This window comes from Leucoraja erinacea, chromosome 6, assembly GCF_028641065.1.
Source record: "Leucoraja erinacea ecotype New England chromosome 6, Leri_hhj_1, whole genome shotgun sequence".
Taxonomy (NCBI): Eukaryota; Metazoa; Chordata; class Chondrichthyes; order Rajiformes; family Rajidae; genus Leucoraja; species Leucoraja erinaceus.
In genome coordinates, this window is record NC_073382.1 from 82,286,489 (window position 1) to 82,299,787 (window position 13,299).

At 55.1% G+C, this 13,299-nt stretch overlaps 1 protein-coding gene across 1 annotated transcript in view; it reads left to right on the plus strand.

The window, feature by feature from the left end:
• rrp8 (ribosomal RNA processing 8) overlaps window positions 1-11,403 on the plus strand; it is a 13,258-nt gene extending 1,855 nt beyond the window's left edge. The window contains 9 exon segments of the mRNA XM_055637589.1: window positions 806-912; window positions 4,416-4,659; window positions 5,309-5,564; window positions 6,176-6,186; window positions 6,470-6,522; window positions 6,524-6,601; window positions 9,289-9,395; window positions 9,579-9,675; window positions 11,005-11,403. Coding sequence (XP_055493564.1) covers window positions 814-912; window positions 4,416-4,659; window positions 5,309-5,564; window positions 6,176-6,186; window positions 6,470-6,522; window positions 6,524-6,601; window positions 9,289-9,395; window positions 9,579-9,675; window positions 11,005-11,115 — 1,056 coding nt within the window. The 5' untranslated portion in view covers window positions 806-813 and the 3' untranslated portion in view covers window positions 11,116-11,403.
• The last annotated feature ends 1,896 nt before the right edge of the window (window positions 11,404-13,299 follow it).

The following is a 13,299-nucleotide window of genomic DNA, read 5'->3' on the forward strand; positions in this document are numbered from 1 at the left end:
AAGGTGATCAGATGGTATGGAGAGAAGGCAGGTACGGGATACTGAGTTGGATGATCAGCCATGATCATATTGAATGGCGGTGCAGGCTCGAAGGGCCGAATGGCCTACTCCTGCACCTAATTTCTATGTTTCTATGTTATGGAAGGATCGTTCAGTAGTGTGATAACCGAGAGGAAGAAGCTGTTCCTGAGTCTGGTGGTGCGCACTTTCAAGCTTCTGTACCTTCTGCCAGACGGGAGCGGGGAGAAGAAGGAATGACCGGGGTGGGACAGGGCCAAGTGTTTGATCATGTCGGCTCCTTTCCCGAGGCAGCGTGAAGTGTAGATGGAATCGATGTGGGGAGTCTGGTGGCCATTAGTTACATCACGGTTGTTTTGAGTTTTAGTTTATTGTCACGTGTAACGAGGTACAGTGAAAAGCTTTTGCTGCGTGCTATCTAGTCAGTGGAAAGACAATACATGATTACAATCGAGCCGTCCACAGTTTACAGATACAGGGTAAAGGAATAACGTGAATAATTTTAATGCAAAATAAAGCTAGTAAAGTTTGATCAAAGATAGTCTGAGGGTCTCCAATGAGGTAGATAGTAGTTCAGGACTGCCCTCCAGCTGGCTGCAATTTGTTGGGAGGGGTTAAGAGCCGGATGAGAGGTGGGGGGGGGGGGGGTGAGAGCTCGGTGCTGTCCCAGTGCTCCCTGGGGGGGGGGGGGGGGGGGGTGGTGGTGGTGGGAGATCTGTCCCACACGGGGTGGTCTGGCAGTGACTGGTCCTCTGCGGGCCAGTACTGACCGTTGCTCTTGTTGCAGGTGTGGGCATGTTTGAGGAGGGCGATTGGAACGATGATGTGGAGGCCAGGGCTCTGACGGACGCCGTCTTTCACACGCATCGCTTACCCCACCGCCACGTCGCGCCGGTGAGTGAGTGGGGGTGAGAGGGGGCAGGGGGAGTGGGGGAGGGGCAATTGGGGAGGGGGGGTTGCAAGGGAGGGGGGCTGCAGGAAAAGGACGAGGTGCAGGGACAGTACGGTGCGGCGCGGTGGCAGACCCACCAGCGGGCAGCACTGGGCCTATCGTGGGCACTCCATGCTGCCCTTTGTTTGCCAAGTCACACGTTGTAAAAGACGGCATATGTTGTAACCATTCACAACAGGAGTTGTGCAGCACGGTAACATGCCCTTCAGCCCAACACCCATGCCGACCAACATGCCCCATTTACACCAGTCCCACCTGCCTGCGTTTGGCCTATATCCCTTTCAACCTTTTCGAACCATCGACCTGTCCAAATGATTTTAAATGTTATTTCGTTCCATGCACCCAACACCTACTGTGTGAAAAGTTGCTTCTCAGGTTCCTATTAAATCTTTCCGCTATCACCTTAAACCAGTGTCCTGTGGTTCTTGATTCCCTTACTCTGGCTAAAAGATTCTGCTCATTCACACTATCTATTCCCCTCATGATTTTGTACACCTCCATAAGATCACCCCACAGTGTTGAAGCAGTGAAGTCCTACCCGGCCCACCCTCTCCCCATGGCTTTGTCCAGGGCCGGCCTTAGGGGGTGCGGGGCCCAATTGGGAACAATTTTGGTGAACCCCAGATTCCCAGCCAATGTCTGTCAGCCCAGTTATTTAGTATATCTTATGAAATTGTAAACTAGGTACTATTGATTATACACTGTGTGAATCTCTCCTGCTCCCTCCCGTTTGACTGTCAGTAGCTGTAGCTCCGCTGGCTTCCAACATTTACCGTAGCTGCTAATTATGTGATTGGACACAATGCCCTTGGAGACAGCGGCGCTGATTGGACGGGAGGAGACCTATTTGTTGATTGGACGGGAATTTTAAGGCAAGCTGGTTGGTGATTGGATGCAACCCCCTTAGAGACAGCGTTTGATTGGTCGCCAAATAGAATTGTCAAATAGGAAAACAAAAATTGCTGGTCGGTGCGAACTCAGCAGACTATCTGGTTGTATCTCCAAACTAAACAGTATAACATGCAGGTACATTCATTTAAAATTAAATTCAATTATTATTTCACATGATTTCTCACTGTGTAAAGCTCAATATCTGACCAATTTCTGTTTAACACGTTTGGTCTGCTGTGAGCTTTACTCTCCCAAAACAGTTCATATCTAGCAAACCGATCAACGAACCAGACAGCAGTTGGACGCAGTCATAGAAACACGGAAACATAGAAAATAGGTGCAGGAGTAGGCCATTCGGCCCATCAAGCCTGCACCGCCAATTCAATATGATCATGGCCGATCATCCAACTCAATATCCTGTACCTGCTTTCTCTCCATACCCCCAGATCCCTTTAGCCACAAGGGCCACGTCTAACTCCCTCTTAAATATAGCCAATGAACTGGCCTCAACTACATTCTGTGGCAGAGAATTCCAGAGATTCACCACTCTCAGTGTAAAAACGTGTTTCTCATCTCAGTCCTAAATGATTTCCCCTTTTTCCTTAAACTGTGACCCCTTGTTCTGGACTTCCCCAACATCGGGAACAATCTTCCTGCATCTAGCCTGTCCAACCCCTTAAGAATGTTGTAAGTTTCTATAAGATCCCCCCTCAATCTTCTATATTCTAGCGAGTACAAGCCGAGTCTATCCAGTCTTTCTTCATATGAAAGTCCTGACATCCCAGGAATCAGTCTGGGGAACCTTCTCTGTACTCCCTCTATGGCAAGAATGTCCTTCCTCAGATTAGGAGCCCAAAACTGTACACAATATTCCAGGTGTGGTCTCACCAAGACCCTGTACAACTGCAGTACAACCTCCCTGCTGCTATACTCAAATCATTTTGCTATGAATGCTAATATACCATTCGCTTTCTTCACTGCCTGCTGCACCTGCATGCCTACTTTCAATGACTGGTGAACCATGACACCCAGGTCTCGTTGCATCTCCCCTTTTCCTAATCGGCCACAATTCAGATAATAGTCTACTTTCCTGTTTTTGCCACCAAAGTGGATAACCTCACATTTATCCACATTATATTGCATCTGCCATGCATTTGCCCATTCACCCAGCCTATCCAAGCAACCTTGCAGCATCCTAGTTTGGAGCGGTTTAAACGGTTTAGAGATGTTTAGAGGGCTTCAGATGGGTTCAGGTGTGTTTAGAGGGGCTAGAGGGGGTTTAGAGGAGTTCAGAGGGTCCCAGAGGGGTTTAGAGACATTATAAGCCCCCCGTGAGAAATTGTATTTCTCTGAAATTGAAGATAGAAATAAAGCTGGAGTAACTCAGCAGGCCAGGCAGCGCAGCGACTCTGGAGAGAAGACCCTTCTTCAGACTGAACTGAACTCTCGTCGGTGAGAGTACTTGTGATTGTCTGAAGAAGGGTCTCGACCAGAAACACAACCCTCTCCCCAGAGCCCATGGCTGTCCCGCTGAGCCACATTCAACTTCAGAGCCAAACAAAAAACACAGAGTGCTGGAGGAACTTAGCGGGCAAGGCGGCTGCCTCACCCGCTGGGTTTCTCCAGCATTTTTGTCTACCGCAAAACGTCAATGATTCCGGGAATGCCGAGGCGACAGGGTGAGAGAGCTAGAGAGAGACTAGATGAGGAGCGGGAGAGAGAGAGAGGGGAGGGAGAGAGCAAAACACAGAGAGACACAACGTGGGTCGGTAGGTGAACAAGTAACCTGCACACCAGGAAGAAGCCCCTTCTCGCGGTCCGGGGCCCTCACTCACGATGGTGAGTTAAAAGAAATTCTCAACGTGTCATCAATCTACATTCCTCAGTAAATGTAATTGTGTTTTCAACAAGTATTAATGACGCCGTGTGAATTTTATTCAAAGGAACACGGCGTCATTAATACTTGTTCAAAACACAATAACATTTACTGAGGAATGCGGATGGATGCATTGATGACATTGTATAACAACGTGTTAACTATTTGCTGTTAAGAAGTACTAACAGTACTAGTTAACAAATCGTTTGTGTCTGATGGCCGTGCAGCGGTTGTTATACACAAAGATCCTATAGTGGAGCTCTGCTAGAAGATTTTTGGTTATACATGTTAGTTTAAAAAAAATAATCCGGATGGCGAATTAAAAAAACAACTTTATTTAACAAAGAGAATTCGTATTTCCATACGAAATACGGAACATTAGTGCGGGGCCCCCCTTAAGCGCGGGGCCAAATTGGGAGCAATCGGTCAAATCGGCTTAAGGCCGGCCCTGGCTTTGTCCCTCAGTTAAGGGCCTGTCCCACTTAGGCAACTAGGCATTCGCCACCTGGTCGCCTGTATGGTCGTGAGTCGTCTCCTCAGTCGGTGAGGGGGGGGCTGGGGTAGGGTGGGGTGAGGTGAGGGGGGATGTGCTGGGAGAGGCCCTGTTCCCCGGTGGGCGTGGGGGTAATTTTCTGGGATGTTCCCACTCCCTATCTGACCGTTCCCTCTTGTTTCTAGAGCCCCCATAGCAAGAAGAAGAGGCAGAAGCTTCTGGAAACGCTGCGGGCCCTGACGGCAGCGGGGCGGCCTGGCGGGGAGCCGGGGCCAGAGGCCGGGGTCAAAGGGGCCGGGGTCAAAGGGGCCGGGGTCAAAGGGGCCGGGGTCAAAGGGGCCGGGGTCAAAGAGGCGGGGTCAAAGGGGCCGGGGTCAAAGGGGCAAAGGGGCCGGGGTCAAAGGGGCCGGGGTCAAGAGGAAGCGGAAGGCGAGGGAGGGGGGGACGGGGCGAGGGTTCCCAGGGGGACGGGGGGAGGGTCCCAGGGGGACGGGGGTCAGGGTGCTGCTCCAGCCCGGGGGAGATGGGAACGGGAGCCGGGTAACCCCGGGAGAGGGATGCTGGGGTGAGGGGCAAGCGGGGGTAAGGCAGGGCAAGAGGAGGGCGGTGGAGCAGGCAGGTGGAGAAGGGCTGGGGGAACGGCTGGCGGGGGGAGAGGCGCCTGGGGAGGGAGAGGGGCCGGTGGGGGGGGAGAGGGGGGGGGGGGAGGGGGCCGGGGGTGGGAGCTGCAACTCTCAGCCGCAAGCAGTGGAGGAAACCGCAGGAAGAACAAGCTGAGGAACAGGAACAAGTTTCCGTCTGCCGGGGGCAGTGGACAGTGGGGGGGAGGGGGGGGGAACGAGGACACTGGCGTGACCACAGTGGGGGGGCTGGGGGGGCGGCGAGCTGGGGCACGAGCTGCTGACCCTGGGCAGAGAAGTGAACGGGAGAAGTGGGCGGGCAAGGCAAGGGAGAGGAAAGCAATGGCAGAGGGGAGTAAGGGGGGTGTGAGCGGGGAGGGGGGGTGACATCATTGCCCAGTGGGGTCCCTGGGGAGGGGGTTGAGGGGCCGGGGGGGGGGGGGGGTTTGAGGGGCCAGGGGAAGGGGTTGAGGGCCAGGGAGAGGGTGGGATAGGCCGATCGGCCGTCCTGCGTAGCCGCATGCAACAGCGCCTGCAGTCGGCACGGTTCCGCTACATCAACGAGCAGCTGTACACGTCGAGCAGCGCGGCGGCACGCTGCATGTTTGACCGGGACAGCGACGCATTCCTGCTCTCCCACCAGGGCTTCAACATGCAGCTGCAAAGCTGGCCCCAAAACCCCGTCCACAACATCATCAGCTACATCAAGCATCGGTACGGAGGCGGGGTACAGAGGGAAGGAACGGGGGGGGGGGGGGGGGGGGGGGGGGGGGTGGGCAGCGTGAGGAGGGGGCAAGAGGGAAATGGCTTGGGGTGGGGCTAGAACGGGATGCAGGGGGAAGGCAGAGGGGATCATAAGAGATAGGAGCAGAATTAGACCATTCGGCCCATCAGGTCTACTCCACCATTCAACCATGGCTGATCTATCTCTCCCTCCTAACCCCATTCTCCTGCCTTCACCCCATAACCTTTGACACCCGTACTGATCACGACCCAGGCTGATGAGGGTGGTTGGGGTGTAGAAGGGGGGCATGCAGGAGAGAGGAGAAAGGTGGGGGGGGGGGGGGGGGGGGGGGGGGAGGTGGAAGGCAAGGCAGGAACCCCTGCATATCCTTGCGTTTATCCAAAAGCCACTATCGTATCTGCCTCCACCCCCACCCCTGGCAGCACGTTCCAGGCACCCACCACCCTCTGTGTAAAACACTTGCCCCTGCACATCTCCTTTAAAACTTTGCCCCTCTCACCGTAAAGCTGTGCCATGACATCCACCCCTGGGGACAAGGCTGTGACTGTCTACCCTATCTACGCCTCTCATCATTTTATAGACTTCCATCGGGTCTCCCCTCAACCTCCGACGTGCCAGAGAAAACGATCGATTCGCAGCCCGTTCAACCTCTCCATGTAATGAGGGGAGGATAGTGTGGGCATCGGGAGGAGAAGGGGCTGGGGCTGGGGCAGAGGCATGGGTGGTGGGGAGGAGGGGGGGGGGGGGGGGGCAGGGAGGACAGCAGGGTCGCCGGCCATTCGTACGGGCAGCAGCTGCCCGTACGATGCCTGGTGACCCTGCTGTCCTCCGACCTCTGCCCCTGTCCCACGCTGACCGCTGACCTTGCCCCTAGGCCACGCTCGGCGGGTGGTGGCGGACTTTGGCTGTGGAGACTGTAAGATCGCCCCGCGGTGTGGCCAATACCGTGCACTCCTTCGACCTGGCTGCGCTCAACGACATGGTCACCGTCTGCGACATGGCAAAGGTGAGCGCCGGGGGCAGCACCACCGTACTCTCACTCCCCCTCCTCCCCCGGGTCCTGACCCCCTCCCCTCACCCTCCCCCTCCCCCACCCCCCCTCCCTCCCCCTCCTCCTCACCACCCCGCCCCCCCCCCTCACCACAACCCCTCTCCCCTCACCACCACACCCCCCTCCCCTCACCACCCTCCCTTCACCACCCCCCTCTCCCCTCACCACACCCACCCTCCCCTCACCACCTCCGCACCCCTCCCCTCACCACACCCCCTCCTCTCACCCCCTCATTCCCCCAGGTCCTGAACCCCTCCCCTAAACCCCCCATCCCCTCCTCACCCCCCCCCTCCCCTCACCCCCCCCAATCCCCTCAAACCCCCCCATCCCCTCCCCCCCCCCCTGCCCCCTCTCACCCCCCCGGTCCCTGACCCCCCCCCAAGAAATTGCAACCAAACTGGAGGGCAGTCCTGAACTACGATCCACCTCATTAGAGACCCTCAGACTATCTTTGATAGGACTTTACTGGCTTTATCTTGCACTAAACATTATTCATGTTGATCCCTGTATCCTGTACCTGTACACTGTGAATGGCCTGCTGACTGGTTACAATCGAGCCATTCAAAGCTTTTCACTGTACCACGGTGACAATAACGGTCAAAAATATCCGTCAGGCCTTGCTACTCCACCCTCGTTATCACGGCCCTTGTTCTAACGAATTTAGGTTCTAGTGGACGGGGAGGTCAGTTGAGTTTAGTTTATTGTCACGTGTACCGAGGTACAGTGAAAAGCTTTTGTCGCGTGCTAACCAGTCAGCGGAAAGACAACACATGATTACAGTCAAGCCGTGTATGAGGTACAGATACATGATAAGGGAATACCATTTAGTGCAAGGTAAAGCCAGCAAAGTCCGATCAAGGATAGTCCGAGGGTCACCAATGAGGTAGATAGTAGTTCAGCACCGCTCTCTAGTTGTGGTAGGATGGTTCAGTTGCCTGATAACAGCTGGGAAGAAACTGTCCCTTAATCTGGAGGTGTGCGTTTTTACACTTTGCCCAATGGGAGAGGGGATACACCACTGCTTGTACCTCGTACCTTCCCAAGAGTCCACCGGGGACTATACTGGAAGTTGGACAATTTTTACATTTACACCAAGCCAATTAACCTACAAATCTGCACGTCTTTGGAGTGTGGGAGGAAACCGAAGATCTCTGAGAAAACCCACTCAGGTCAGGGGGAGAACGTACAAACTCCGTACAGACAGCACCCGTAGTGGATGGAACCCGGGTCTCCACCGCTGCATTTTGCTGTAAGGCAGTAACTACCGCTGTGCCACCGTGACGTAATCAGAGTGCAGGCTGCTAGTTACACTGCGGGATGCCATTGACATTGACAAGCAATTGCTTGGGTCGATACTTGTGCATTAATACAGTATTAAACAATGTCACAAACAGCCTTTAGTATTGTTAGGGGAGCTCATGGTAGACTTCAGAAGGACTGGGGGCGACACGCACACCCCCATCCACATTAACGGGACGGAGGTGGAACGTGTTTCCAGCTTCATGTTTCTGGGGGTCAACATCTCCGATGACCACTCATGGAACCACAACACCTCAACTCTGGTCAAGAAGGCTCATCAGCGTCTCTTCTTCCTGAGGAGACTAAAGAAGGTCCATCTGTCTCCTCAGATTCTGGTGAACTTCTACCGCTGCACCATCGAGAGCATCCTTACCAACTGTATCACAGTATGGTATGGCAACTGCTCTGTCTCCGACCGGAAAGCACTGCAGAGGGTGGTGAAAACTGCCCAACGCATCACCGGTTCCTCACTACCCTCCTTTGAGTCTGTCCAAAGCAAGCGATGTCTGCGAAGGGCGCTCAGCTACGCCAAGGACTGCTCTCACCCCAACCACAGACTGTTTACCCTCCTATCATCCGGGAGGAGCTACAGGTCTCTCCGTTGCCGGACCAGCAGGTCCAGGAACAGCTTCTTCCCTGCGGCCGTTACTTTACTTAACTCTGTACCTCGGTGATTGCCAACCACCCCCCCCGAGACACTCCTTCCACCAGAAAAAAAAATTGCACTACCACGACTGTATGTACGTAAATATATTTATTGCTCATATTCTATGTCGCTCTTCTAGGGAGATGCTAACTGCATTTCGTTGTCTCTGTACTGTACACTGCACAATGACAATAAAGTTTGAATCTGAATCTGTTAGTTTGAAGCAACAAGAATTCATTTTCAGCTGTTGAAAGGAACAACTTGTTGCTGCATGGAGTGACCACGAGGTGGTTGCAGAGAATCCACAACTGGGTTATAGTGGACAGTCACCATCCCCTGCTCATGGGCCCTTATACCCAGGGTGTCTGTGTCCTAACCAAGGCCTGGCCATTTGTCCACCAACATACATTGATATATACTCCCCCTTTTCTCTCCCAACTCGTCCCCTTCCCTCTCTACCCCTCCCTCTCTCCTCCGCCTCCTCTCCTACCTCCCCACCCCCCCCCCCCCCCCCCCATCTCCAATAAACCACACACCCCTTCTCCCCTAACTCCCCACCCTCCTGTGTGGGATACAGCCACTGGCTGGTGCTGTGACCGGTGCTGTGACTGACGACCACTGACCGGTGGTGTGACTGACCCGTGGTGTGAGTGACCGTCACTGACCGGTGGTGTGGCCGCTCTCTCTGTCCCCACAGGTCCCTCTCGCCGATGAGTCGGTCGACATTGCCGTCTTCTGCCTGTCGCTGATGGGCACCAACCTGGTCGACTTTCTGATGGAAGCCAATCGCGTGCTTAGAGTCGGGTGAGTGAGTGACCTTCCTCATGGGGGAGGGGGCGGACCTGACCTGACTCCTGACCCAACCACCCCCTGAACCTCAGCCCCAACCCCTGACCCTCTGACCTCCTGGACCTGCCCTTGACCTTGCCTCCAAACCTGATCCCCAACCGCATGCCCCTGACCCCCAACCCTGTCCCCTGTCCACAGGGGCGTGCTGAAGATCGCGGAGGTGGCGAGCAGGTTCGAGGACGTGCAAAGTTTCGTCGGTGCCCTGGGCTCTCTCGGCTTCAAGCTGCTCTCCAAGGTAGACACACACTCCCTCCATGTGGGATAGGGGCAGGTAGAGGGGTGAAGGGCAGGGCGTCTGGTGAGTGACGTGGCCACAGATCGGGGCCGGTCAAGGTGGTTCAGGGGGAGACTGGGGGGCGGAGACACAACCTAACCGGGGGTGCGGGGGGGACAGAAGACTGGGGGTATCAAGGGACAGTCCCAAAGGTAGTAGAGAATGGAGGCGGTGGGGGAGATCAAAGATAGATACAAAATGCTGGAGTAACTCAGCGGGGCAGGCAGCATCTCTGGAGAGAAGGAATGGGCGATGTTTCGGGTTGAGACCCTTCTTCAGACTAATGTCGGGGAGGGGGTGGGTCAGAGATAGAATGTAGTCCGAGACCGTAAGACTAGTGGGAGAACTGGGAAGAGGGAGGGGATGGAGAAAGAGGGAAAGCAAGGGCTATCTAAAGTTAGAGAAGTCAATGTGCATACCGCTGAGGGGTAAACTGCCCAAGCGAAATATGGGGTGCTGCTCCTCCAAACAGAAAGGTCAGATTGGGAATGGGAGAGGGAGTTGAAGTGCTGAGCCACCGGGAGATCAGGTAGGTTAAGACGGACTGAGCGGAGGTGTTCAGCAAAACGATCTCCAAACCTACGCATGGTCTCACCGATGTAGAGCAGTTGACACCTGGAACAGCGGATACAGTAGATGAGGTTGGAGGAGGTGCAAGTGAACCTCAGCTGGATAGACTGTTTGGGTCTTGATGGAGTCGAGGGGGGAGGTAAAGGGACAGGTGCTGCATCTCCTGCGGTTGCAGGGGAAAGTACCTGGGGAGGGGGTGGTTTGGGTGGGAAGGGACGAGTTGACTAGTGATTTTCAGAGGGAGCGGTCTCTGCGGAAAGCAGAAAGGGGTGGAGATGGGAAGATGTGGCCAGTGGTGTGATCCCGTTGGAGGTGGCGAAAATGTCGGAGGACTATATGTTATCTGTGAAGGCTGGTGGGGTGGAAGGTGAGGACAAGGGGGGGCTCTGTCCTTGTTACGAGTGGGGGGAGGGGGAGCAGGAGCGGAGCAGCGGGATATCGAGGGGATCCTGGGGAGAGCCTCATCTATAGTTGAAGACGGGATGAGGACACCTCCGATGATCTAATATGGAAAACCTCATCCTGGGTGCAGAGATGGAGGGGTTGGGGGTTTGAAGGTACAGTGCCATTGGTGGGGGAGATCAAGCGGGTTGGGACGTTCTGGGGGGGGAGTTTGAGGTACAGTCCCAGGGGGTGGGAGTGCTGCAGTGCCTGTGGCTGTGGCAGGGCGCGGTGTGGGGGTGTTACGTGGTCAGTTGTGCAGCCTGCTCTCTCCCGCAGGACATGGACAACCGCTTCTTCTACCTGTTTAACTTTGGGAAGACTCGGCGGCCCCGGGAGGGGAAGTTGCCGGCGCTGCAGCTGAAGCCCTGCCTATACAAGAGGCGCTGACCACAGGAGCGATGGCAGGACCCACCGCTGACCCCACCCAGAGCAGCGCTGGGGAGAGAGGCCCGGCACCGACCCCCGCCCGGAGTGGCGCAGAGGGCGGGCGGGCGGTGGCAGCAGCTGCGGCAGGCAATGATGTGCCGGCACTGTGCCGGTTCGGACCGGCCCGGTGGGCAGGAGGTGGTGGTGGTGAGGCCGTGTCCGGCAGTCTCCCCACAATGAGTCTCTGCGTTCCCCACCTGTGACCACACTGAATGTTTTATACTTTATTAAATAAAATGTGGTCAAAGGGAGCGGGAGGAGTGTGTGTCTGTGACGGACCCACATGGCCGGCGCGTGGGGAATGGCTAGTGGGGGGTGCTGTTGAGTGGGGGGGGGGCAGGGAGGGGAATGGGGGGGGGCAGGGGGGGGGTGCTGTTGAGGGGGGGGGGGGGGGGGTGGGGCAAAAGTTCCCATGGGCCGGGGTGGGTGGCGGCACTTGGAGCCGGTGACGGTGAGGGCACGGCAATGTTGGACCATCCCAGGGCAGGGGGCTGTGTTTGTGTTATGGGAACGGCCGGAGTCACGGTTGTCCGTCAAACAGACCCGCACCATCTGCACCATGGAACGCGGGCGATGAATACAAGCGCTGTTTTATGTACTTTACGGCACAGGTACCAAGAGCGTGAACGTGACTTTGTGACTGACAGTCACCGCTGGTCGCTGGACAGTGTCCAGTGGGGAATCTGCGGGTGGTGATGAGCGTGAGGTCATATGTGACAGGAGTAGAATTAGGAATTCGGCCCATCAAGTCTACTCTGGCATTCAATCATGGCTGATCTATCTCTCCCTCCTAACCCCATTCGCCTGCCTTCTCCTCATATCCTCTGACACCCGCACTAATCAAGAATTTATCTATCTCTGCCTTAAATATATCCACTGACTTGGCTTCCACAGTCTTCTGTGGCAAAGAATTCCCCAGATTTACCACCCTCTTGACTAAGGAAATTCCTCCTCATCTTCCTAAAAGAACGTCATTTAATTCTGAGGCTGTCTGGTCCTAGACTCTCCCACTAGTGGAAACATCCTCTCCACATCCACTCTATCCAGGCCTTTCACTATTCTGTACGTTTCAATGAGGTCCCCCCCCCCTCATCCTTCTAAACTCCAGTGAGTACAGGCCCAGTGCCGACAAACGCTCATCATAGGTTAACCCAATCATTCCAGGAATCATTCTTGTAAACCTCCTCTGGACCCTCTGCAGACCCGGCACATCCTTCCTCGGATACGGGGCCCAAAATTGCACACAATATTCTAAATGCGGCCTGACCAGCACCTTATAGATCCTCAGCATAACATCCCTGTTTTATATACAAGCCCTCTTGAAATAAATGCTAGCATTGTGTTTGCTTTCTTGCCCAGTGGCTCCCACATAGAGTGTGGGTGTGGGGGAATGTCCTGTCAACCCGCCCCCCCTCCCCCCCACTGGTCACTAGGGTCACTCAGGTAGGGCCTGGGGTGACTGGGCCACACCCCCCCACACCACCATATCCCCCTCACCACCATATCCCCCCTCACCACCATATCCCCCCTCACCACTGTATCTGCTGCCTTTCTACAGAATCACGGGGAGCAATCTCTCAATCATCGAGACTCAGCGCCAGAGACCCGGGTTTGATGCTGACTACAGGTGCTGTCTGTACCGAGTTTGTACGTTCACCCTGTGACCGCGTGGGTTTTCTCCAGGAGCTCTGCTTTATTCCAACATCGCAAAGATGTACAGGTTTGGAGGTTAATTGGCTTTGGTAAAAATTGTAAATTGTCCCTAGGGTATGGGATAGTGCTAGTGTACGGGGTGATCTCTGGTCGGTGCCAACTCAGTGGGCTGAAGGGCCTGTTTCCGTGCTGTATCATCCACCGAGGATACACTGGGCCACCTTGACCATTAGGTCCCCAGGTGGCCAGTTTTCTGTCACCTCTATATGATCCCTCCTGCACTTACACCCAGCTAGTCATACACACAGCCTGGAAACAGGCCCTTCGGCCCAACTCAGCCACACCGACCAAGATATCCCATCTACGCTCTTCCCATCTGACCACGCTTGGCCCATATCTCCTCTAACCCTTTCCTATCCATGTACCTGTCCAATGTCCTCGACAACCTTGTCTGGCAGCTCGTTCCATAAACCTACCACCCTCTGGGTGAAA